At 37.3% G+C, this 25295-nt stretch overlaps 3 protein-coding genes across 5 annotated transcripts in view; 2 read left to right on the top strand and 1 right to left on the bottom strand.

Moving 5' to 3' along the window:
- Positions 1-25295, top strand: part of LOC128549107 (uncharacterized) — a 463895-nt gene that overhangs the window by 53733 nt on the left and 384867 nt on the right. The window lies entirely within an intron of this gene.
- The window catches only part of LOC123555994 (uncharacterized), a 273928-nt gene that overhangs the window by 2254 nt on the left and 246379 nt on the right, over positions 1-25295 (top strand). The window lies entirely within an intron of this gene.
- LOC123524644 (uncharacterized protein C1orf112 homolog) overlaps positions 12470-25295 on the bottom strand; it is a 90866-nt gene continuing 78040 nt past the window's right edge. For all 3 annotated transcript variants that reach the window (XM_053525369.1, XM_053525370.1, XM_053525368.1), the window contains exons 17-23: positions 20992-21177; positions 20286-20510; positions 16485-16589; positions 14774-14965; positions 13996-14172; positions 13479-13514; positions 12470-12689 (exon numbers count right to left, since the gene is read on the bottom strand). In XM_053525369.1, coding sequence (XP_053381344.1) covers positions 12534-12689; positions 13479-13514; positions 13996-14172; positions 14774-14965; positions 16485-16589; positions 20286-20510; positions 20992-21177 — 1077 coding nt within the window. In that variant the 3' untranslated portion in view covers positions 12470-12533. The remainder of the gene's footprint in view (positions 12690-13478; positions 13515-13995; positions 14173-14773; positions 14966-16484; positions 16590-20285; positions 20511-20991; positions 21178-25295) is intronic.

The raw sequence follows: 25295 nt of genomic DNA, 5'->3' as shown, positions 1-25295 counted from the left end.
CGCTCAGAATTAGAATGCATGGTGTCATTATGCATAAGACGGCGTCAATTTAAATTAATCGTTTAATTTCACACCGCATGAATTCATGTTGCGATAAACTTCTTAATGTTGGCGTCAAGTTTTAAAACACCAGTCTGATTAACAAATAGCGATTTCAGTATGCATTCTAACATTTATCGATCTGATTGCCAGCTCAACAAAAAAGAAAATGAAGCTCTGTAAGTTCCAAGATAAACAATGGTTGACGCGCGGACCGCTAAGAGAGCATTATAATGTTAATTATGACGTCAAATTGCAGCATGACGTCCACTTCATTACTACTCGGATAAATGAAACCCAGCATATTTTTTCTACAATATTCAATTGAACATGCAAGTTTGTCTTCTTATTTATCACGGTCAATCATTCAGATGCTTAGATTTTATTTATTTTTTAAACTCCCGCGTATCTGAACGATCATATATAAAAAAATATATCAAACCACTTGAAAGTCTTAATCTTTTGTTGATTAGACAGCGTCAACTTATAATATATCATTTCGGTTTACACTGCACGTATTAATGTAATGTTATATGGATTCACCTTGGTATCATTTGTTTTCGGATGATTTCATATTGTACATTTGTACTGCATCGCAACAAATTTTTCAATGCATTTGTTAATGTAAATTGAGCGGCATGAAGTTTTTAAAATACAATCCTTTGAACACAATAATATTGAATACTATTGATCAGGTTGCGGCTTTAGTCTAGACGGTGCTTAAATGCACTGCAGTCTGATTAATTTGTTAAAGGATGAATTTTACATTTATTAATTTTGGCAGTAACCGCTGCTCAGATACGTACCAGATGTGAGTATTATAGACATGAAAGCATTGAATATCTCACTTAAATGGTAGAATTTCAATATGAACGCTTGACGGTTTAAAAAAAATGCATATTCATGAAACAGTATTTAAACTGGAGACAGAAATTCCCTTATATAAAACATGTAGACGTATTCTGTTTTGTGTACACCAATATTTTAGGGAATTAGATCAGGGTAGAATATATTCCGCAGTTCGTTAACTGTTGAGTATTAAATGTTCATATGTTTAGAATAATTATACTAATCGAATGCAAACATGTAATTGCTATTGTGTTTTGAAGACTTGCAGATGAAACTGGTCAAACTATATGAAATACACGTTAGAAAGATTGCTCCGCTGCCCCGCCTACATAAAGATCGAAGGAATGTAAGTGAAATGTATGTTCCTCCCTGGATGACTGTAGAAGTAAAGAAAGAAGCGTCTGACGGAAAACATGAAGAGTCTAATGAATGGGAAGAAGTTAATATTTCAATGGACGAAATATTCAGAAATAAAGAAAGGTCCGCAAAAGATATCTACGTAATCGGAGAAGCTGGCACAGGGAAAACCACGTTTTGTAAAATGCTGGTGCATTTCTGGGTTATCGCTCATCAGTATCAGGAATACAGTTTAGACGTGTCTGACATAGTGAAAGAAATGAAACACTTTAAATTCTTATTTTATATTTCACTTCGACACTTTTCTGACTGTGACAGTATAGAAAATATGTTAAAGAAATCTTACAGTGATCCTGCGCTTAGAGATATTTTACGAAATGACTCCGGTGCATGTCTTATAATTCTGACGGTCTCGACGAATGGGACCCAGAAAGAAAACATATTTCACAGTTTCTTACCCCAGGACTTCCAGGACGTGAGCTCGATACGGACTATACTATTATTACAACTTCAAGACAATGGAAATTTGATGCTCTGCCACTAAGTTGTATTGAGGTAGATAAAAAAATCAAACTAAATGGAATTGATGAATATGAAATAAGAAATTTCACTAAGAAAACAGTCAAAACATTAAATGACATCTATCAAAAAAGTAAAAATGCAGAGGAGTGTATAACTGATCTTCGAAGTAGACAAGTGTCCGACATTAGCCATACACCATTGGTCTTGCAACAACTTATTTCTCTATGGTTTCATAATAAACTCAAAAATAATTCGAAGTGTGCTATATACAGAAGTATGTTAGACCTCTTTCTAGAGTGGAAAACACTTGGGACTTCTGAAAGTCAAGACCAACTGTATGCTATCAATACCACCAGTAGAAATACACGGGTGATACAGTACCTTTCATATTTAGCGTACGAAACCTTGTTTGACAAAAATAAAGAAACCACGCTGACGTTCAGTAGTTCAACACTTACCCAGTTGAACATACCAAGTGATGTGATAAAGGACAGTTTGGCCAGTGGCATTTTAAAAGAAGAGCGAAACGTAAGTTTGACTGAAAGTATACAATCATCGATTTCCTTTTTTCACAAATCAATGCAAGAATATCTAGCTGCAGTGTATATAGCTAGTCAGTTCAGAGAAATGCTAAAATCGCAGAAGGATGAACATGATCTTACAGATGTCTGCGAAAAGTGCGTAAGGAAATACTTCGGTAGTTGCAAAACAGTTGTTGATATTTTAGAACAGTCAAACGTGTTAATTATACTTTGTGGATTAGAACCACGTTTGTTGACAAATATTAGTGAATATTTCTATAACGAAACAATTGTTGACAAAATGGTGGTTAAGGAAAGAAATAAAATTCTGGATCCTTATCCAATGCGTCTATATCATCATACATTGATCAATGATATTCAAGCATGCATTTTAAAGTGCATTGAAGAAGTTATGTCGATTACAAAAAATGCTCGATTACGTGTTTATATTGCCGATCTTTACGTTGTCCCTTCAACGGATTTGCTACGTTATGTTCATAATATTGTTTTTAAAAATGTTCTATCTATAGAAATGGTAGACAGTGAATACAGCAGGATAGTAGCACGTAATAAGGAAGATGATTATAAAGAAACATTTTATTGTGCCGTGAAACATTTAGTAAAATGTGATCAATTAAAGGTAATTAAAGTTACATTTAATAGGTATACTGACGAGAGGATTAAAAATGAAGTTACTACAATACTTGAGACAAATGTTCGCACGCTTGAAACTATCCATTTGAGAAATACAGGCAATGATATTATTTTCCATTTGACAAATATAGACGGAGATATTATAATGATAACACGTCTTGTTTCAATATTACCGAAAATGCGACAATTAATTTCCCTCCAGGTGGACTCTAACCTCTATGGAAGTCGTTTAACACATGATGATATTGTTCCGTTGTGTAAATTCCTAGAGCAGACTGCAAGTCTTCAACATATATCGCTCAATATTCATTGTAGTAAATACGATCAACACATGATAGACCTGTCAAAACATAAACAACTTCAACATGTTGATTTTAGGGGTAGTTCATTGCGTATGATCAGTTGTAACACTGACAATCTAGAAACATGTAAGCTTAAAATTACAAGTGCTGACATGATGAAACAAGTGTGTTGCAATCTATATAAAGCAGATAAATTAAAACATCTTGAGCTGCATAGTCGTTATTCTATAAAGCTGTATAATATTTCTAGCTGCTCTGACAAAACTGATACAGAAAGTCTTACCAGACTGCTGCCGTCATTAGTCAGTCTCAGTTCTCTAACGTTAGAGGACTTTACTTTTACTGACAATATTATAGCACGTCCGTGTGATATGGAGAATCTGAAAGAAATAACACTTGTCGGGGTAACAATGAGTATGACCACGAGGTGCAAGTTCATAGACAGTCTTCCTGAGCTGCCACAAGTAGTAAAGGTGGAAACACACGATGCGATTTAGAGATGGGACAATATCTGGATACAGTATGCATGATAAAAAACAAGAAGCATCTGCATACCAGTATGTTAGAGAGAAAACGAGTTTATTCCGTGTGACAAACAATATATACAATGATGAGACAATATCTGGATACAGTATGCCTGAGGAAATAGAAGAAGCATCTGCACGCCAGTATGTTAGAGAGAAAACGAATTTATTCCGTGTGACAGACGATAGTACATATCCTTTTACATTTACTACAAAGAAATAGTGACTCTGAATATGAGTTTATTATAATGCAAAGTTAGATCATGTGAGTGGTCAAAAATGTTGACATTGTTTCATGAAATAAGTACAGCACAAATGTTTATATTATAGCATTTCATGTAGGACCTTTATAAAATTATGCATTTAAGTTCAAAAGTGTAAAAAATGAAGTATTTCTAGAACATTTATTTTCAAACTGCAAAAATATCTTGATTATTGTGAATTATTGTAGTAAAACCAAAACCTTTTTACTTCGGATAGTTCTAGTCCGTATATATAATTACAATAACATTTTTACATAATCTACATGATATATATGTGCATGATAATGACAAATAAATTTACCGCGTTAGTCACGCAATACATATTTGATATGAAATAGGAAGATTTTAGTTGTATAATATTTTTATCATATTCATAATTTGAAAATGTTAGTTGATTTATCTTTATATTAAATACATGTACTTGCTTTTTGTTTAAACTACATTGACATTATGATGTAATGTACATGTGCAGGCTCGCCACTTTAAATTTGAACTTACTCATATGTCGGCATGATTGTGCTCGAACAGATTATTCTGTGCTTATTATTCAGACTACTGTAAGTTGTAACACTTTCGGTATGGCTGGCAAATATTACTTGACACCAGAACTAAATTTTCTTACAGCAAAATTTAAGTTGAACATGAGACCGGTCTACTGTATAGCACAAACTGTGGACCGGCGATATGTGTTATATGCCATGTTATAATTTGACATGGATATTGGTATACTGCAGTATTTTCGGCAAAGTTTATTGATGTCTACTATTGTCTCAAAGAGTGCGAATTTGTGTCACATTTCAAAGCAGATTCAGTTGTTAGTTACAATTAAGTAAATGTTGTTATAGAGAACGTCTTTTACAGCAAATAAATATTTTTCACCTATTGATTGGCTTGATCGTTAGCTATGTGTGTTGAAACATCGAAATATCTTCTTTCTTCACTTATTATAGAACAATTCAACGTCCGCTATAGTTGAAACGACCTTAAAATACAGTACTGTTTGGACATTTTTAAACCGTTGTAGTTTTAGATTATTAGAATAATATGTAGAAATATGCACGATCTCTGAGCGGAAATATTGCGCGATTTCACTTGTGCAATGTTATTAAAGAACGTATGCAAATTCCCAGATGCACAAATCTAATAGTATTTTTATAACATACGCATTTACGCTAAAACTTATTTAATAAATGATATCATCTTTCTTTGACATGAATGAAATTGCAAATATTGTCATAAAAGACATTTTAAACGTGATTTTAAACGTGATGAATGAAATGAAACTGATATCTCAAATGAAGCCATGCTATTGATAAGAAATATGAACGTCAATCTGGAATAAATAAAGGTTCGTGTTCCACTGTAACTGACCGGAGTTTATAACCGAGTATATTATATTGTGTTATGGAATATGGCGAATGTCTGTGTTCACATTAAAACACACCTTTGTCGTAATACATGTATGTGTGATGTACCGTTAAAATATCTTTTACCTGAAATTTGCCGTGAAATTGCAAACAGATATAATTAGGATATATAAATGGTTATACTAGTATCTTAGAATCTGAAACATCAGAGGTTTGAAAATATTTCAGCCAGAAGTTCCATTTCACAGCGACATAAAACAATTACTCAGTACACAGTCCGATGATTTGTATCTTATATATGCCTATACATTTGATGTACAGGTCTGTAAATAAATTTTCCAAAAAATGTGTTTTTTTATTGTTACTATAGACACTTATAGCTGAAATATGTTGGTAGTCTTAGCAACGATGAAGATATTCCATGGGTTTTTAATACTGTGCTGGCCGATCGCTTATTGTGCTGTTAATACGGACCTGACCACTCGCTTCCAGTGTTGTAAATACTGAGCTGTAAGATCACTGTGTAGGCTGTAAAGCTGAGCTGACCGATACTCCCTGTGCTGTAAAAACTGAGCTGACCAATACTCTCTGTGCTGTAAAAATTGAGCTGACCAATACTCCCTGAGCTGTAAAAACTGAGATGACCAATACTCCCTGTGCTGTAAAAACTGAGCAGACCGATACTCCCTGCGCTATAAAAATCAGCTGACCAATACCCCTTGTGCTGTAAAAACTGAGCTGACCGATACTCCTTGTGCTGTAAAAACTGAGCTGACCGATACTCCCTGTGCTGTAAAAACTGAGCTGACCGATACTTCCTGTGCTGTAAAAACTGAGCTGACCAATACTCCACTCCCTGTGCAGTAAAAACTGAAATGAGCAATACTCCCTGTGCTATAAAAACTGAGCTGACCGATACTCCCTGTGCTGTAAAAACTGAGCTGACCGATACTCCCTGTGCTGTAAAAACTGAGCTGACCGATACTCCCTGTGCTGTAAAAACTGAGCTGACCAATACTCCCTGTGCTGTAAAAACTGAGCTGACCAATACTCCCTGTGCTGTAAAAATTGAGCTGACCAATACTCCCTGTGCTGTAAAACTGAGCAGAATGAAACTCCCTGTGCTATAAAAACTGAGCTGACCGATACTCCTTGTGCTGTAAAAACTGAGCTGACCGATACTCCCTGTGCTGTAAAAACTGAGCTGACCGATAATTCCTGTGCTGTAAAACTGAACTGACCAATACTCCACTCCCTGTGCTGTAAGAACTGAGCTGACCAATACTCCCTGTGCTGTAAAAACTAAACTGAGCTGTCCAATACTCCCTGTGCTGTAAAAACTGAGCTGACCAATACTCCCTGTGCTGTAAAAATGAGCTGACCAATACTCCCTGTGCTGTAAAAATTGAGCTGACCAATACTCCCTGTGCTGTAAAAACTGAGCAGAACGAAACTCCCTGTGCTATAAAAACTGAGCTGACCGATACTCCTTGTGCTGTAAAAACTGAGCTGACCGATACTCCTTGTGCTGTAAAAACTGAGCTGTCCGATACTCCCTGTGCTGTAAAAACTGAGCTGACCGATAATTCCTGTGCTGTAAAACTGAGCTGACCAATACTCCACTCCCTGTGCTATAAGAACTGAGCTGACCAATACTCCCTGTGCTGTAAAAACTGAGCTGTCCAATACTCCCTGTGCTGTAAAAACTGAGCTGACCAATACTCCCTGTGCTGTAAAAAACTGAGCTGACTGATACTCCCTGTGCTGACCAATACTCCCTGTGCTGTAAAAAACTGAGCTAACTGATACTCCCTGTGCTGTTAATACTGAGCCGACCGATATTCCCTGTGCTGCAAACACTGAGTTGACCGATACTCCCTGTGCTGTTAATACTGAGCTGACCAATACTCCCTGTGCTGTAAAAACTGAGCTGACCGATACTCCCTGTGCTGTGAATACTGAGCTGACCAATACTTCCTGTTCTGTCAATACTGAGCTGACCTATCGCTCTTTGTGCTGTTGGTACTGACAAATCGCGCACTGTTGTAAAACTGAGTTTAAACATTTGCTGAATAGGCTGTAAGAAATGAGCTGACCGACACTCCCCGTGCTGGAAATACTGAGCTAAAAGATCGCTCCCTGTGCTGTAAAAACTAAGCTGACCGATACTCCCTGTTCTGTAAATACTGAGCTGAAGGATACTCCCTGAGCTGTAAATACTGAGCTGACCAATACTACATGTGCTGTAAATACTGAACTGACCGATACTCCCTGTGCTGTTAATACTGAGCTGACCGATACTCCATGTGATGTAAATACTGAACTGACCGATACTCCCTGTGCTGCAAAAACTGAGTTGACCGATACTCCCTGTGTTGTTAATACTGAGCTGACCGATACTCAATGTGCTGTAAATACTGAACTGACCGATACTCCCTGTGCTGTTAATACTGAGCTGACCGATACTCCCTATGCTGTTAATACTGAGCTGACCGATACTCCCTGTGCTGCAAACACTGAGTTGACCGATACTCCCTGTGCTGTTAATACTGAGCTGACCGATACTCCATGTGCTGTAAATACTGAACTGACCGATACTCTGTGCTGTTAATACTGAGCTGACCGATACTCCCTGTGCTGTTGATACTGAGCTGACCGATACTCCATGTGCAGTAAATACTGAACTGACCGATAATCCCTGTGCTGCAAAAACTGAGCTGACCGATACTCCCTGTGCTGTTAATACTGAGCTGACCGATACTCCATGTGCTGTAAATACTGAACTGACCGATACTCCGTGCTGCAAAAACTGAGTTAACTGATACTCCCTGTGCTGTTAATACTGAGCTGACCGATACTCCATGTGCTGTAAATACTGAACTGACCGATACTCCCTGTGCTGTTAATACTGAGCTGAACGATACTCCATGTGCTGTTAATACTGAGCTGACCGTTAGCTTACTGTGATGAAGATACTGAACTGACTGATTGCTCCCTGTACTGTAAATACTGTACTGAACGATACTCACAGTGCTGTTAATATTTAGCTGACAGAATTCACTTTGTGATGTACATAATGAGCTGACCGATCGCTTCCTGTGCTGTAAATTCTGAGCTGACCGATACTCCCTATGCTGTAAATACTGAGCTGACCAATCGCTTCCTGTGCTGTAAATACTGAGCTGACCGATACTCCCTGTGCTGTAAATACTGAGCTGACCAATCGCTTCCTGTGCTGTAAATACTGAGCTGACCGATACTCCCTGTGCTGTAAATACTGAGGTGACCAGTCGCTTCCTGTGCTGTAACTAGTGAGTTGACCGATAGCTTACTGCGATGTAAATACTGAGTTGACGCTGTACTGTTGATACTGAGCTTACCGATCGAACTTTGTGATTTTAATACTGAGCTGAAATGTTGCTTTCTGGCTGTAAGTGCTGACCTGACCGATCGCCCATTGTGCTGTGAATACTGAGCTGAAAACCGGCTGTCTGTCCTATAAATACCAAGTTGACCGATCTCTCCCTGTGCTGTAAGTACTGACCAGACCGATTGTTTTCTGTGCTGTAAATGCTAAGCTGACCGTTCGCTCACTCTGCTGTAAACTCTGAGCTGATTGACAAGTCCATGTGCTGTAAATAATGAGCAGAAAGATCACTGTCTCTGCTGCAAGTTTTAAGCTGATTGATACTTCCAGTGCTGTAAATACTGAGCTGACCGATAGTTCCCTGCCCTTTAAATGCTGATCTGACCGATACTTCTTGGGCTGTAAATACGGAGCTGACCGATCGCTCCAAGTACTGTAATTATTCAGTTGACATATACTCCCTGTGCTGTAAATACTGAGCTGACCGATCGCTTCCACTGATGTAAATACTGAACTAACCGATCGCTCCCTGGGCGGTGAAATCTAGGCTGACTAATAGCTCGCAGTGCTGTAAATCCTAAGCTGACTGGTACTCCATGTGCTGTAAATTCTGCCCTGACCGATCGCTCCTTTTTCTGCAAATACTGAACTGACTGATTGCTCACTGTGCAGTAAATTCTAAGATCGTTCGCTCATTGTTCTCTACATTCTGTGCTAAACGGTTGATCGCTGTACCCTACGAACTGAGCTTACTAGTCGGTCCTTGTGTTCAAGCTGCTAAGCTAATAAGTCGCTCTTTGTGCTTTACCTTCTAAGCTTACCGGTCGTTCCTTGTGCTCTACCTACTAAGCTAAAGGATCTTTAGCTCATTGTTTATATTTATCCAGTGGCTACATGTACTCTAGATAACGCACTTATCCGTCGTTTCTTGTGCTCCACCTATTGAGCCCGCCTGCTAAGCTTAATAGGGAGTGCGCACATCTACAAACAGCGGGGTCGTATGTTCTCCGGGACGATTTGATAAAAGACATTGTGCCTAAAATCGTTCGTCCTCCACCTCTGTTCCATGTGGGGAAATTGTCAGTTTCATGCGCAGAACAGGTTTGTACAGAATCCAGGAACACTGGTGAGGTTAAAATCACCGTTGCATAACTGAAATACTGTTGACCAAAAACAAAGAAATCTACCTATTGAACTATTCTCTTGCTTGTTCATTGTGCTTTACCTGCTGTGCTAATATGTTATTTTTCATGTGCTGTACATACTAGCTTATTATCCACTGCTTGTGCTCTACCAACTGTGCTGCTCAACCACTGCTTATGTTATACCTACTTAGCTAACCAGTCACTCGTTGTGCTTTACTTAGTTGCTTATCCGGTCACTCATTGTACTCTTCCTACTGAGATAAGTGACTGCCTTCTGATTGTGATCTATCTACTGAATTTACAGGTTGTATGCTAACTGTTCTACATAGGCAGCTGACGGGTCACTCACGGCTTTAATTTTTCTCCTTTTGTTCTTCCTACAGAGCTAAAACTGTCGTTCTTCTTCGTGTTCCCTCTAAGCTAACCAGCCCATGTCCTTGTCATACTTATCAATCGCTCCTTGCATTTTAGACCATCCAAAAAATCATTCCTGTGAAGTTTCACCAAAATTGAACTGATGGTTTAGGAGATGTTGTTTCAAGGAAAGTGTGGACGGACTGGAGACGGACCATAAAAGCCACCATAATTTTGGTTATAATAACTTTTAGGCTTATATTTCATATTAAAGGCTTAGAAACATATATGTATCTGTTAAGGATTGTGAACAGTAAGACGTCTTAACAGTCAAATAACAAGATATGTTACTACTGATGACAAATGCCCCTGAAGTAGGACCTAGAATGCCACGGTTGTATGCGCAAAAAAAAATCACTTATCACTTTGTGACCTTGACCACGGTCATAAGTGTGACACATCTCATTATGGTTAACAGTTGTGTAAAAATATTTTCAAATCCCTTGATAAATGGCAGAGTTATGGACCAGACAAGAAACACATTTGACTTCTAAGTTTGACCTTGACCTTAGAGCTAAGAGTCTTGGTCATGCACATGACACTTCAACTCAACATCGGGAACATTTATGCAAAGTAATTTCAAAATCCCTTCATCAATGACAGAGTTATGGACCGACAAGAAACATACCATGTTAACCTTTGACTTCTAAGTGTGACCTTGACCTTGGAGCTGAGGGTCGGGGTCTTGCTAATGACATTTCGTCTCATTATGAGGAACATTTATGCCAAGTAATTTCAAAATCCCCTAATAATTGGCCGAGTTATGGACCGGACACGAAACATACCCTGTTAACCTTTGACATGTAAGTCTGAACTTGACCTTGGAATTTGGGGTCTGGGTCTTGCACATGGCATGTCCACTTCTTTTGGTAAACATTTATGCAAAGTTCTTTCAAGCAAAATTTCTTCATGGATGGCAGAGTTATGGACCGGACATGAAACATACCACGTTCACCTTTGACCTCAAATGTGACCTTGACCTTGGAGCTAAGGGTTATGTCTTGTGCATGACACGTTGTCTCTCATCATGGTGACCATTTATGCAAAGTTATTTTAAAATCCCTTTTATGGATGGAAGAGTTACAGCCCGGACAAGAATTAATCTGACGGATGGACAGACGCCCGGAAGAACAGTGCGATTTTAATAAGCCCACATTGGGGGGCATAAAAATATCAGAGTAAAACTTATGGATTGAAAATTCAACAGGCAGTTAGTTTTAACAGTTGGTAAATGTTCGAAGAACTGGTCCCTGTTGGTAGCTGAAATTAACTAAAATTGGAATGTCTGTTACATGTATTCTACCATAAAATTGCTGCTTTTTTCCAAAGGTGTTTTCGCAGAGGAATAAACTCATGTTAACCAATTTACAGACATATTTGTCGCGCTGACACACTGTTTATACACACCATTTTATATGTTAGCTCCATGGCAAAATGCATGCGTAATATGGTCCCATACCAGATAATTCAATAGTCAAAGAGTTGAATGCGATATATTCATTTCCTATCTTTTTACACGTTTAGTGCTAGTTCAGCGTTAAAGCATGCTCATTTTATCAAGAGAATGTACAGATAGTCTTTATTTTCAACAAGCAGTTGTATCGACATACCAATGTAGAATCGAAATACAAATATATTTCACTTGTTAAACACGTATGCCCCACCATGCCATGACGGCCTGTCCGGTGCCAGTGAGTATAAATTTTGTAAGTTGTGACTTTGAACTTTGACTAGACCACTGACGACATGTTACCATATTATGAATTATTAAATGGAATATAGATATATATATATATATATATATATATATATAGATATTGTTTGAAGGAGGAAGGGACAGAAGAGGTAATTGACATGTATGAACATGTTATCTACTTCTTGAAAGTGTACGTATATGTGCGAGGGGACAGAAGAAGTAAATGGTGTGTATGAACATGTTAACTACTTCTTGAAAGTGTGTGTGCTACAGGGTGGGGTGGGGGTCAGAAAAGGGCAATGGCGTGTATGAACATGATATCATGACAGACTGGATCCCTGATACAGACCGGTAGGGGACTGATAAAAGCTTGGTAACAATATAAGACTGACATTGTTTTAACTTTTATTGCAGTTAAAAATTTAGTGAAAACACAGTCATAGAAATAGCAATTTCGTAGCTGAACAATATAGGCTCAATACACACATACATTTCAACACTTGGTAAAAAATATTACATTTTGTCTATCAAACTCAACAATTTAGAGCTGACCATTTTTAATCTGTTTTTGAATACTGAGGATAAAGTCTCTGATGTAATTGCCTGCTCCAGCCTATAAACATTTTTCTCCAGATCAACAATAACAGATAGTAACTCTCTGTCTTCTTCCTGAAAGGTAAACAAAGTGTTCAGTATTGTCTTAACTCATTTAATGTGCATTAATTTGTATAATTCTTAATATATGTGTTGGAGCTATCTCTGATGCAAGCAGGAAAAATTTTAATTCCTACAGAAGACAAGTAAGTACGGGTGTAAGTGAACAGATCACGAACAGACGTAATTTCAACAATATATATATAGCTTCAAAATACACAGCGCAAAAATGCTTGTACAGACTACAAAGACTATTACTGATATCGGTGTAACTTCAGGTTAGGTGAAACATATATATATATATATATGAGCCAGGCCATGAGAAAACCAACAAAGTAGCTTTGCGACCAGCATTGTTCCAGACCAGCAGGCGCATCCGTGCAGTCTGGTCAAGATCCATGCTGTTCGCTTTTAAAGCCTATTGCAATTAGAGAAACCATTAGTGAACAGCATGGATCTTGACCAGACTGAGCAAATGCACAGGCTGGACTTGATCTGATCCATGCTGGTCGCAAACACATTATGTTGGTTTTCTCACGGCGTAGCTCATATATGTATTGTCAAATGAGCTAATATTCAGGTACTTGTAAAGTCGGACAACCAGATTAAATCAAACCGAGTTTGGTACTATTTTGCTTTATTGTGTTCCATGTTTCATTTGAATGGAATCTACAATTATTTCACTTCTATAGTTGTATTCCATGCTTCAAAGAGTTTTCTTACAGATTCTACGGTTTGCCTTTATATCTAGAGCACCTGCATGTACAATCACCATTTTAATTAAAAGATTGAGAAAAAGCTTACTTCAGTATTCTGACATCTTTTCCTCTTTAAAGCAGGCTTAAATAAAAACAAAAATAAAAAGAAAATCACATAAATAAAGTGCATACAACACAAATATGTCCGGTCACACAGAACTTGCAACAGAATGGGATAGGATTCTTCTGTGAAGCAGGTGATGAGACTTAAAGAATTTGATGCAACACAACTAATAATATTATGTCCATTTTGTAATTGTTTATCTCAGCTTTACTAGGTGAAAAGATACACAGCTGAACCGAAGTGATTCCTTTTTCACTTTGCTATTTTACTATTTAAAGGATTTGTGCTGCAGCTTTGCTCATTATGGTTTAAACTATGGCACTTTGTTTGAAAATTCTTCCCGAAATATGACTAAAAATTGTGCCTGTTTTAACGAAAATTCTCTCAGATAACAGAAAAAATTTCAATGTTACTATGTACATTATAGGTGACAATGAAGCTTTGAACCAATGCTGACTGACGATTAACAATGAGGATAGTTTTTAGAAAATATATATACCTCTTCAATGTCATCAAGCATATCTCCATTAGCTTCTTTTGTAATTTCCCTAGGTTTATCACTAGCTTGCAGCCCATCTATCACTTGGATATCAATGCAGTCATGTTGTTGGCAGAGCTTTTCCTGTTGCTGTTTCAAGTAGGTAAGTTCTTTAAAGTCTGGACTCACCTCAGCTGACTGAAAAAAATGAATGCAATAGAAAATGGGAGATTCTACCAACTAATATTAGTAAGATATGAAAAGGATTTGAGGAAGAACTGAATACATACATTACCTTGGAGGTGGGGGAGTGGCAGGGTGGGGAGGGGGACAGCATCAAGTCTCAGGGACAATTAAAACAAATTATTATCATCAAAGAAGTTGTGAAATCGAGAATCTTACTATTAAAAGCAATGCTGATGCCGGGGCACGTATAATAGCTTCTATCGTTCTTCCAAAAGCTAAAAACCAGTTTGTACTGTGGGTGTTTGGATTGCTGAAAGAGGTATACAGAAAACAACTGCAACTGAAAAATGGCGGCCTATGACATCAACTAAATCTCTGTTCAGTGGCAGACAGGAACTCCAGTTAGGACTATTCTATCACAGAATCATAAGACCCCTGACTTAAACCATTTTTACTATTGATTTAAATTTAATATGTTCATACAAAAGTTGATCCAAAAGTGCCCACCATTATACTGCTGATTCTACTGTTATGACTGCTCGAACTGAATCTGTCTTTTTTTTTTTCGAAACGAAAAGCAAATGATATATTTCTGGTGTATGTAAATATTTACCTTGCTCAGGAAAGCCACAACTTTATTCTGTAACTGTTGATTGTCCCCCAAACATTCAGGTACCAGTGTTTCATATGGTGTACTCTCGGCAAATTGTGTAAATGATTCTAAGGCTGTGTGTTGAACAAGGGCATTGTTGTCTTGAAGCAGAAGGCTATACAGCGTAGGTATCTTCTTCAGAATCATTGGTTGCTGAAAAGGTAAATAATAACACTTTTATACAGATGTAAGTACACATTTATGTGGAAGGATATACTCAAATGTCAAAAGTATGCCCGTGGTCCAAACACTGAAATACTTTATATCAAACTTACTGAAAGATATTCAAGAACTTTTACATTCCTGTATGATTCACCAATAATTAACTATCAAAAACAGTTTGTGTTTGGTCAATAGTATTTCATTCATGTTATGGTGGGCAGTTAACCTAACCAGGGTTACTGAATTCTGTATTGGGACAAATGTTCTCCACAAGTAACTACCACTTCCCCACATGAATTATCAGAGGAGTGTACAAAAAAGTTCAGACATAATGTCTCTTATCAAATCTTCACAGAGAACATACGCCTGCCCGAGGATAGAATTCAAGACCCAGCAATCTGCAGATTTGCACTCTCCCTACTGAGCTAAACTGACAGTTCCATAATTATACTTTTGCTTATACTTGTACACTTAGATTAATGGTGTATATTTCACAGGGCTTTAAGTCAAATTGTTTATTTCAAGCTGAGGAAAACCTAAGGTGTCCATTATTTCAGGATCATGATGACTTCCTTATATAGAAGAACTCTACACCTTAGGCAAGGTTTCCAACCCAGAGAAGTGAGGGGGAAAACATCTGAAGTACTCGGCAATGGATGCCTCTTCAGATAGGGTGCACACTATGTGTAGTTGTTCTTAATCAGAAGCATCACAGACTGAAGTTAACATCAAATCACATAGATTTCAATTTCTTCCTTACCATTCGCCATCTTCTATCAAATTCTGAGCAATTTGCGAAATCTTTTTTTTCAACTTGATGACCAAGACACGGATGAAAAACATTTTTGTTAAGTCATCTCTATTAGTTACAAATTTCAGTTGGTGTTTGCAAACATCTCTACATAACTTAACAAAGGTCTATTTATTTATTCTTACAGATGACAATGATTACATTTGTTACAAACAACAATACTCAATTTGTTTAGATGTTGTTTACTTCTGCCTCCCACGTTTAAGTGGTCAAATTGAAGAAATGATAGATGAAATAGTGATTGCACTGGTTATCTGTAGCTATGGTTATTAAAATGGTCTATGTGCTTTGCCCATTAGTGAAAATGTTATGAACATGTAACATGTGTGACCAAAATTAGATTACATAAAAATTGCGAATAACAAGCATTTATTTTTCATTGCACCATACAAAATATGACTTTCACAGCAAAAGCCTATTTTATTTTTGAACAGCCCTCGTACTACTCTGATGGACAGAGTTAAGCATATCTTTTATCATTATATTTCAACAAGCATGTTAGGAATGAAAACGAACAAGGTGTTTTATCATCTGATTTACCAGAGTTCATCTTTCAGACACTTTATTTACCCACTTAGGATAAATGTCTTTTTGGTTCAATTCCAACGCATTAAATTTCTAAACCATGGTAAATATGACGATAACCTATGCAAAGGCCTTTGTTACTTCATGAAAAAAATGTCGTTTGTTACAACTGACCTTTGAATCAGGCGCAAACTTCACCTTCTTACATCCCTTCAGGAAGTGACATGCTGCAATCTTCACACTGTCGGTTTTAACATGATTTAACAGTAAATCAAATATCTGCAATAGGAAAGGGACACAACTCTTGGTTTATTGTTAATAAAGTTGTTACATTGCTTGTTCTTTCGTAACTATGTCGTGCATTTTTACAAAAATACTTTAAGAACTATGTTTCTTAGTAAATCTGTCATTTGAATACCTGCTGCTACAAAGGAAATACATTGTGTGGGTTTACTTGTTGCAAATATTTACGGCGTAGTATTAAGACTAACATTTCATTGTGTGGTATACCAGGATGTTTTGGATATGTACAGTCAGGTATTTTAGATGTTTACCTACTAAAACAGGAATACAGTTTTCATTTCTAAGTGTGACCAGCACAAAATTTGAACAAGAGGGTCATGATGACCCACGAATCGCTCACCTGGGTAATATGAGCTACATGGGAGTCTGATTGGTCCATGGAATTCAATCCAGATAAGTGCAAAGTCCTAAGAATCAGTCGCAAAAGAAACCCTGTAATATTCCCTTATTTATAAGCTGCATGATATAGAGTTAAAATCGGCTGATTCTGCCAAATATTTAAGCGTAACCATTAGTGAAGACCTATCATGGACCAATCATATCAATAATGTAACATCAAAAGCAAAAATTCCCTAAGATTCCTCAAACGTAATGTCAAAACCCCAAATAAAAGAGTCAAAGAGGCTGTATATAAAACCTATGTAAGACCCCAGTTAGAGTACTGTTCCACCATATGGCATCCATGGCAAAAATACCTAACCCATAAAATTGAGCAAGTTCAAAGATCCGCAGCAAGATATGTCTACAATGACTACAATTACACCAGTAGTGTCTCCCAAAATGATAAATGAACTAAACTGGCAAACCCCAGAACAACGCCGTAAGATCAGCTCAGTTACTATGTTATACAAGATCCAACAACACCTTGTTTTTGTTGACCACAGTCACCTTAAAGCTACTAGAAACTTGAACTACTTGATACTGTATTCAAAGACACTTTATCATGCAAACTCCTTTTTTCCCAGAAGCATATGTCTGTAGAACAGTCTCCCCGTGTCTTTGCAAGCTAGTCCCAACTTAGAAGTATTTGTTGGGCAGCTACCACCCTTCTATCAGTTCTAATTCAACTTCCTGCTTTTACTTTTAACCTGACCTGTAAAATAGTTCTTTTACTTTATCTTTGAGATGCACATAATCTCTGATTTCTTATATTTTTAACAGCTATCCCTGACAAAGCGCCTGCTAGTTATAATCGATAACGATTGTTAAGCAGTATAACATAGACATAGACATAGACATGTTTCTAATATCAGACTGATGCTAAAATGTCAAGAAAGTCAGTAGGTCACATTCATGGTCAATGGAAGTCAACTGACACGATACTACTTGGGATAATCAGGTAATTATAATTAAACAGTTGGAAATTGGATCAGATAATTTCCTAAGTATTTTTTCTTATATAACTCATATAATAACTAGGTGAACCCGGGGCGGGGCCTCTTTTAACCCCAGGGGCATAATGTGAACGATTTGGTAGATGAGTACTAGACAGTGCATCATACCAAATATCAAAAGCCAACATCTTGTGGTTTCAGACAAGAAGAATCTTAAAGTTTTTTCCTATATAAGTCTATGTGAAACTTGAGACCCCCAGGGCAAGGCCTCTTTTCACCCCAGGGGTACAATTTGAACAAATTTGGTAGAGAATCATAAGACAGTTCTACAAACCAACTATCAAGGGCCAATGTTTTGTGGTTTTCAGACAAGAAGATCTATATTTAAACTTATTTTCCTATATAAGTCAATGTAAAACTTGGGACCCCCAGGGTGGGGCCATATTTGACCCTAGGGGGATAATTTGAACAATCTTGGTAGAGAACTACTAAATGATGCTACATTCCAAATATCAAAGCCCTTGGCCGTGTGGTTTTGTACAAGAAGATTTTCGAAGTTTTCCCTATATAAGTCTATATAAACCATGTGACTCACGGGGCAGGGCTACATTTGACCCTAGGGGATAATTTGAACAGTCTTGGTAGAGGACCACTAGATGATGCTACAAACCAGATATCAAAGCCCTAGGCCATGTGGTTTTGGATAAGAAGATTTTTAAAGTTTTTCCTTTCAGTTGCCATGGCAACCAGAGTTCTGCCTGGAATTAAATTCTTTGAACAATTTTGAAAGAGGGCTAGTCAAGGATTATTCCTGTTTAGTTTGGTGTTATTCTGCCCAGTGGTTTTCAAGAAGCATATTTTTTAGGAAATGTTGACGAACGGATGACATACCATGGACGACTGATGACACACAACGGACACTGAGCGATCACAAAAGCTCACCATAGGCCTTTGGCTCAGGTGAGCAAAAGTATTTGACAGAAATGAAGTAAACTTTGCCAATATTTCAAAAGAACTTTTTCATTACAAAATTGAAATATGTACATAAACATTACAGAGATATACAGTTAATTTAGTACTAGATGCCCACTGGCAATATGTCGAGCCCGCCAGCTGTCAAAAGGACAGGGAGTTGTACATGACACTCCTTATCTCATTGAGGCAAACATTTATGCCAAATAAAAAAGAGATTGCAAAAAGTTACAATATCAGTTATTTAAAGTAACAACAAAGGAACGTAAATCTAAAAAAAATATATAAAAAATATATAAAAAATTCTAAGTCCACATAAAAATCCACACCAGTAGAGATAGGTCAAAATACACATTAAAATTGGATGTAACATGCATGCTGTACTACAGAAAAGTGGTCTTGATTTTCCCCTACGACCAGTAATAAAAAAGTTACAAATATAAGCTATTCATAGTAACAACAAAGGGAAGTAATTCTAGGAGCTTAAGCATGACACTCCGTCGCATTAAGATGAACAATTGTGTCAAGTTACATCAAAATCCCTCTATGCATAAAAAAGAAATGCTCAAGACAAAGTCATTCTTGTATCTGACGTTTGACCTCTAAGAGTGACCTTGACCTTAGACCTAGGGACCTGGTTCTTGCACATGACACTCCGTCTCATGGTGGTGAACATTTGTGCCAAGTTACATGAAAATCCCTCCATGCATGAAGAAGAAATGCTCCATACAAAGTTGTCATTCTTGTATCCTATGACCTCTAAGTGTGACCTTGACCTTAGACATGATTCTTGCGCATGACACTCAGTCTCATGATGGTGAACAATTGTGCCAAGTTACATCAAAATCCCTCCATGCATGAAGAAGAAATGCTCCATACAAAGTTGTCATTCTTGTATCCTATGACCTCTAAGTGTGACCTTGACCTTAGACCTAGGGACCTGGTTCTTGCGCATGACACTCAGTCTCATGATGGTGAACAATTGTGCCAAGTTACATCAAAGTCCCTCCATGCATGAAGAAGAAATGCTCAGGACAGTCATTTTTGAATTCAACATTTGACCTGTAAATGTGACCTTGACCTTTGAGATACGAGCCTGGGGTTTGCGCATGACACTCCGTCTCACTGAGGTTAACATTCATACCAAATACAAACAAGATTGCTCCATGCATGTCAAAGTTATGGTCCGGATAAACAAATCCGGACGGAAGCACGCACGGACGCACATACACCGAACTGACATTTGGACAACTATGTTTTCGCTTCCGCAAGCGGGCTCGACAAAAATCTTATCAGAAAATTAGGGTAAGATTTTTACAGTTTTAAAATTAAATGATTAAATCAATAATGTATTTTATTTACAAACCCTCAAAAAGTCTTCATTTTCCAAGTGTGATATAAGCAATCCAGACAACTCTGTCACTTGTAACAAACATGCACTGAAGATTGTCTCCCCTGTCCATTCTCTATCCCACAATGACAAAAGCTGAGCTGCTGTTTCCTTAACAACAGCAGAATGCTGACTCTGAAGGTCAACTGGTGTGTTGCCATGGTGATGAAGAAGCTGTGTAAGATATTTCAATGACTGTATCTGTAAATATATAGAATTATCCCATTAAAATTTGCTCACTAAACAGACAAAACATTTAATCACAAGATACTAGTTTTTATCATTAAAGGTCAAATATTAATTATTTTAGCTTTAACAGAAATAGTTTAAAACTGTGATCAATCATTGAAACAGTTCAAAGTAATATTGCATGACTTTTGTGATATAAACTTCAGAGGATATAATCATTTTTCTTATTTGAAAACTTACTCAAAATGATAAGGCTAATTGTGGCTGACTGCCAATGTTGTCCGAAAATTCACATCTACCTCAAAGTGGTTCAATTTTATAACTTTATAACTTGCAGAACAAACAAACAGAGTTAAAAGTTTTTCACTATCAACTCAATGTGAAGTTATGTTGTTCCAACAAATTTGAACATGACTGTACATTTAGCAGATTTATGTTATAAATACTTATTGCAGGAAACAAAGAAAACAAAACCAGCAAAAACAAAGCCTACCAAATCCGCTAGATCAGCATATGTTTTGTTTCTTGCGGATATGAAGTTCTGTACATCCTCAACTGCCAGTTTTAACAATGAAGTCCAGGCTTCAGTTGATACTGCTGATGGTAACACAGGTACAAATATATCACACCACAGTCTAACATGATCATGGTCAGGAGGGTAACACTTCAACAACTGGTTCTGAAATGATGAACAGTGTCTCAAGTGCCTCTCAAGAAAGCTGAACTGAAGTAACTGGTTTTAAAATGATGAATAATGTCTAAAGTGATGGTCAAAACTGTAACATTTAAATACAAACACATACAATTACATGAACAAGGGTAATGCCATTAAACACACAAAACTACACACAAACTAAAGCTAGCCATAGTTCTGCTATACATCAAGTTGATACAACCTTCAGATGAAGATGCAAGGATATTCACGGACAATTTATTTATTTATTTATTTGGGTTTCACGGCTCACCAACACAGTACACTCTCAAGTACAATTCCTGGAAAAACCAGTACTGGTTTCTTGTGTGAAGTCATGGTCGTGACCCCTGGGCTGAGCGACTGACACCTTAACCACTAGACCCCTTTTACTAGAATTTTGAGGAAAGCGAGTTTGATTTATCAAGTTTTCACTACATACTGTAAAATCATTCTATTACATCTACATGGGCATGAAATTTCTTGGTTTTGGTCAATTTTAACGGCAATTTCGTTGGTTTATGAATTCATGGATTTCATCTTTTGAACATAATGGGAATTTTATTGGTTTGCTGGAATTGAATTTCTTGGATTGACACAACCATGAAATCCACTAAAATTAGCCCTCCACGAATATTAATGATTTCAAAGTACATTAATCAATCCATAGAGCAGTTTGTATTTCACTCGACTTTTCATGACAATTTTAACACTTCAAACACCAGGAGTAGCTGGCGAAATATGTTAAGACACTAAATAATCTTATCATATAAATCTAAAGTAGATATAAAATCTTTTTTTTTTTTAAAATGATGTTTGTTTTCTTCTACAAAATAGGACCTGAACAGTAACTGTCAGAGTACGTGTGATATAGTACTTGTGGTATAGAGCCCGCCCGCTTAGCTCAGAAGGTAAGAGCGTTGGTCTACGGATCTTGGGGTCGCAAGTTTGATCCTCGGGCGGGGCGTATGTTCTCCGTGACTATTTGATAAACGACTTTGTGTCTGAAATCATTAGTCCTCCATCTCTGATTCATGTGGGGAAGTTGGCAGTTACTTGCGGAGAACAGGTTTGTACTGGTACAGAATCCAGGAATACTGGTTAGGTTAACTGCCCGCCGTTACATGACTGAAATACTGTTGAAAAACTAAGTTAAACCCAAAACAAACAAACAAACTTATGATATATGACAAAATGTGTTGTTCAACAGAAAATAACCTGTCTTGGAAACTTTTTTTCTACTTGTAATAAATAGTTTAGTATATTCTTCATTGTAAACCAAGGCCTATGTGGGGTAAAATACTAAAATTTCACCAAAGGGGAGGTTTCAAAAGGTAAACAAGAACTTTAATTAATACAGTATAAAGAGTCTAAATTTCAATAAAACTGAGTTATCATAAAGATACATCAGCACAGTCTGGGTTATCAGATTGCACTATTTGTATCATATGAGTGTTACAAAATATTCCATATCAATTTTATCAACAAGCAGGTCATCAATGGTCCTAAATACTCAACTGAATAAAATAAACTTCAGGGAGTTACAGCCTTAACAAATTAGGTACTCTGATACCATTTATCTAGCATGTCTGTGACCACACAGCAATACACATTTTGTGTCGAGATACTTGATGTCCTACAAGCTCCCATTTAAATAAATTTAGGAGAGGCAACAAGTCTGATGAAGATCCACTAAGCAGTTTACGAGAAGACAATAAAAAAAAAATTTCTATCTTTAACTCCAGCTGCCAAGTCCAACAATTAAAAGCAGTCCTAAGAGGACCTAACCGTAATAAAAATAATTTCAAAGGAGAAGATTAGTTAACAAGAGGGCAATCCCTCCTCTGACTTTCACAGCCCGCTTGGAGAACACTGCTTGAAATGATTTTGAAAACAGCCCAGCTTCTTCAGATAAGAAGATTTTCAAATGTTTCTATTACAGCCTTACACAGAAAACAAATTAAACCTGCCCCTTGACAGCCACACTTTAACAAAACAGAATATGAATGAATATGGAAGAGTGTCATCAGAGGGACATTTCTGTGAAACAATTTCAGATTATTTAAGTTTTTCCTTCTGGTTACCATGACAGCCAGAATTCTGCCGATCTTTGAAGGAATACAAAAGGAGACCATGGAGGGAACTTTCCCATGAAAGATAATAGGTGAAGGTGGATTTCTCGGAAGCAAAGAGCGACAAAAACACAGCCTCAGAGCTACGCATTTGCAAAGTCGGCCCACAACAATTCTTTTAAGAAGCTGTAGTGGAAAAATATTACTGACGGGTTGCTTCAAACATCAAACAAGTACATATTAATTTATGGGAAATATAGATAGTTTGTTTGTTTGTTTTGGGTTTAACTCCATTTTTCAATCGTAAGTGCATAGGGGTAACAAGAGTGCCAGAATGTCACAATATACGCCCATCACAGCCAATTTCTTTACTCTAGCACCTGCATTAGCAAATGGAATTTTAATTTTGTGGTTGTTTAGTAATCATTGTAAGTCTTTTGTTTTTCTAAGTCCATAAAAAAGGTCCTTACCAGGTAGAGATACCTTAAAATACACCAAAACTTGGAAAGTAACATCTATGTTGTACCACAGAAAAGTGGTCTTGGTTTTTCCCTACGGACAATTATAAAAAAAGTTACAATATAAGTTATTTATAGTAACAACTAAGGGAAGTTAATCCTTAAAAAAACAAAAAAACTGCAAGTCCACACAAAAATGAAAAAGTTACACTATAAGCTATTTATAGTAACAACAAAGGGAAGTAATTCTAAAAAAAGGGAACTGTGCATGACACTTCGACTCATGATGGTGTATAATTGTGCCAAGTTACATCAAAATCCCTCCATGCATGAAGAAGAAATGCTTCGGACAAAGTCATTCTTGTATCTGACCTTTGGCCTCTAAGTGTGACCTTGACCTTGACCTAGGGACCCGGTTTTTGTGCACGACACTCCGTCTCATAGTGGTGAACATTTGTGTCAAGTTATATCAAAATCCCTCTATGCATGAAGTAGAAATGCTCCGGACAAGGTTTTCATTCTTGTATCCTTTGACCTCTAAGTGTGACCTTGACCTTAGACCTAGGGACCTGGTTCTCACCCATGACACTCCACCTTGTGGTGGTGAACATTTGTGCCAAGTTATATCAAAATCCCTCTATGCATGAAGTAGAAATGCTCCGGACAAGGTTTTCATTCTTGTATCCTTTGACCTCTAAGTGTGACCTTGACCTTAGACCTAGGGACCTGGTTCTCACGCATGACACTCCACCTCGTGGTGGTGAACATTTGTGCCAAGTTATATCAAAATCCCTCTACGCATGAAGTAGAAATGCTCCGGACAAGGTTTTCATTCTTGTATCCTTTGACCTCTAAGTGTGACCTTGACCTTAGACCTAGGGACCTGGTTCTCAAGCATGACACTCCACCTCGTGGTGGTGAACATTTGTGCCAAGTTATATCAAAATCCCTCTATGCATGAAGAAGAAATGCTCCGGACAAGGTTTTCATTCTTGTATCCTTTGACCTCTAAGTGTGACCTTGACCTTGAACCTAGGGACCTGGTTCTTGCGCAGGCCACTCCGTCTGATGATGATAAACAATTGTGCTGACTTTCATCAAAATCCCTCTGTGAATGAAGAAGATATGCTCCGGACAAAGTCATTCTTGAATTTGAACTTTGACCTCTAAGTGTGACCTTGACTTTAGACCTAGGGACCTGGTTCTTGTGCAACGACACTCCGTCTCATGATGGTGAACAACTGTGCCAAGTTTCATCAAAATCCCTCCAAGCATGTAGAAGATATGCTCCGGGAAAAACCCGCCCGCCCATCCGCCCGCCCGCCTGGGGCGTTCCCATAATACGTCCCGTTTTTCAAACGGGCGTATAAAAAGTAAAACAACACAATGTAAATAAAATGCCTGCCTGCTGAGAAAGGCTCTAACATTAGTGCAATAATAATATATTAATAAGTAAAACATAAAATTAACATTATGAAGTTTGATTGAAATGGTCTTGATAGTTAAAGAAGACACTAATATATTTATTTAAGAAACTTTGGACGACATAGAGACAGACAGACATCCCCAACTAGAG

The sequence above is a fragment of the Mercenaria mercenaria genome, chromosome 15 (genome assembly GCF_021730395.1).
Source record: "Mercenaria mercenaria strain notata chromosome 15, MADL_Memer_1, whole genome shotgun sequence".
Lineage (NCBI taxonomy): Eukaryota > Metazoa > Mollusca > Bivalvia > Venerida > Veneridae > Mercenaria > Mercenaria mercenaria.
Note: the sequence above shows the minus strand (reverse complement) of the source record. Positions and strands in the feature narration are given on the sequence as shown.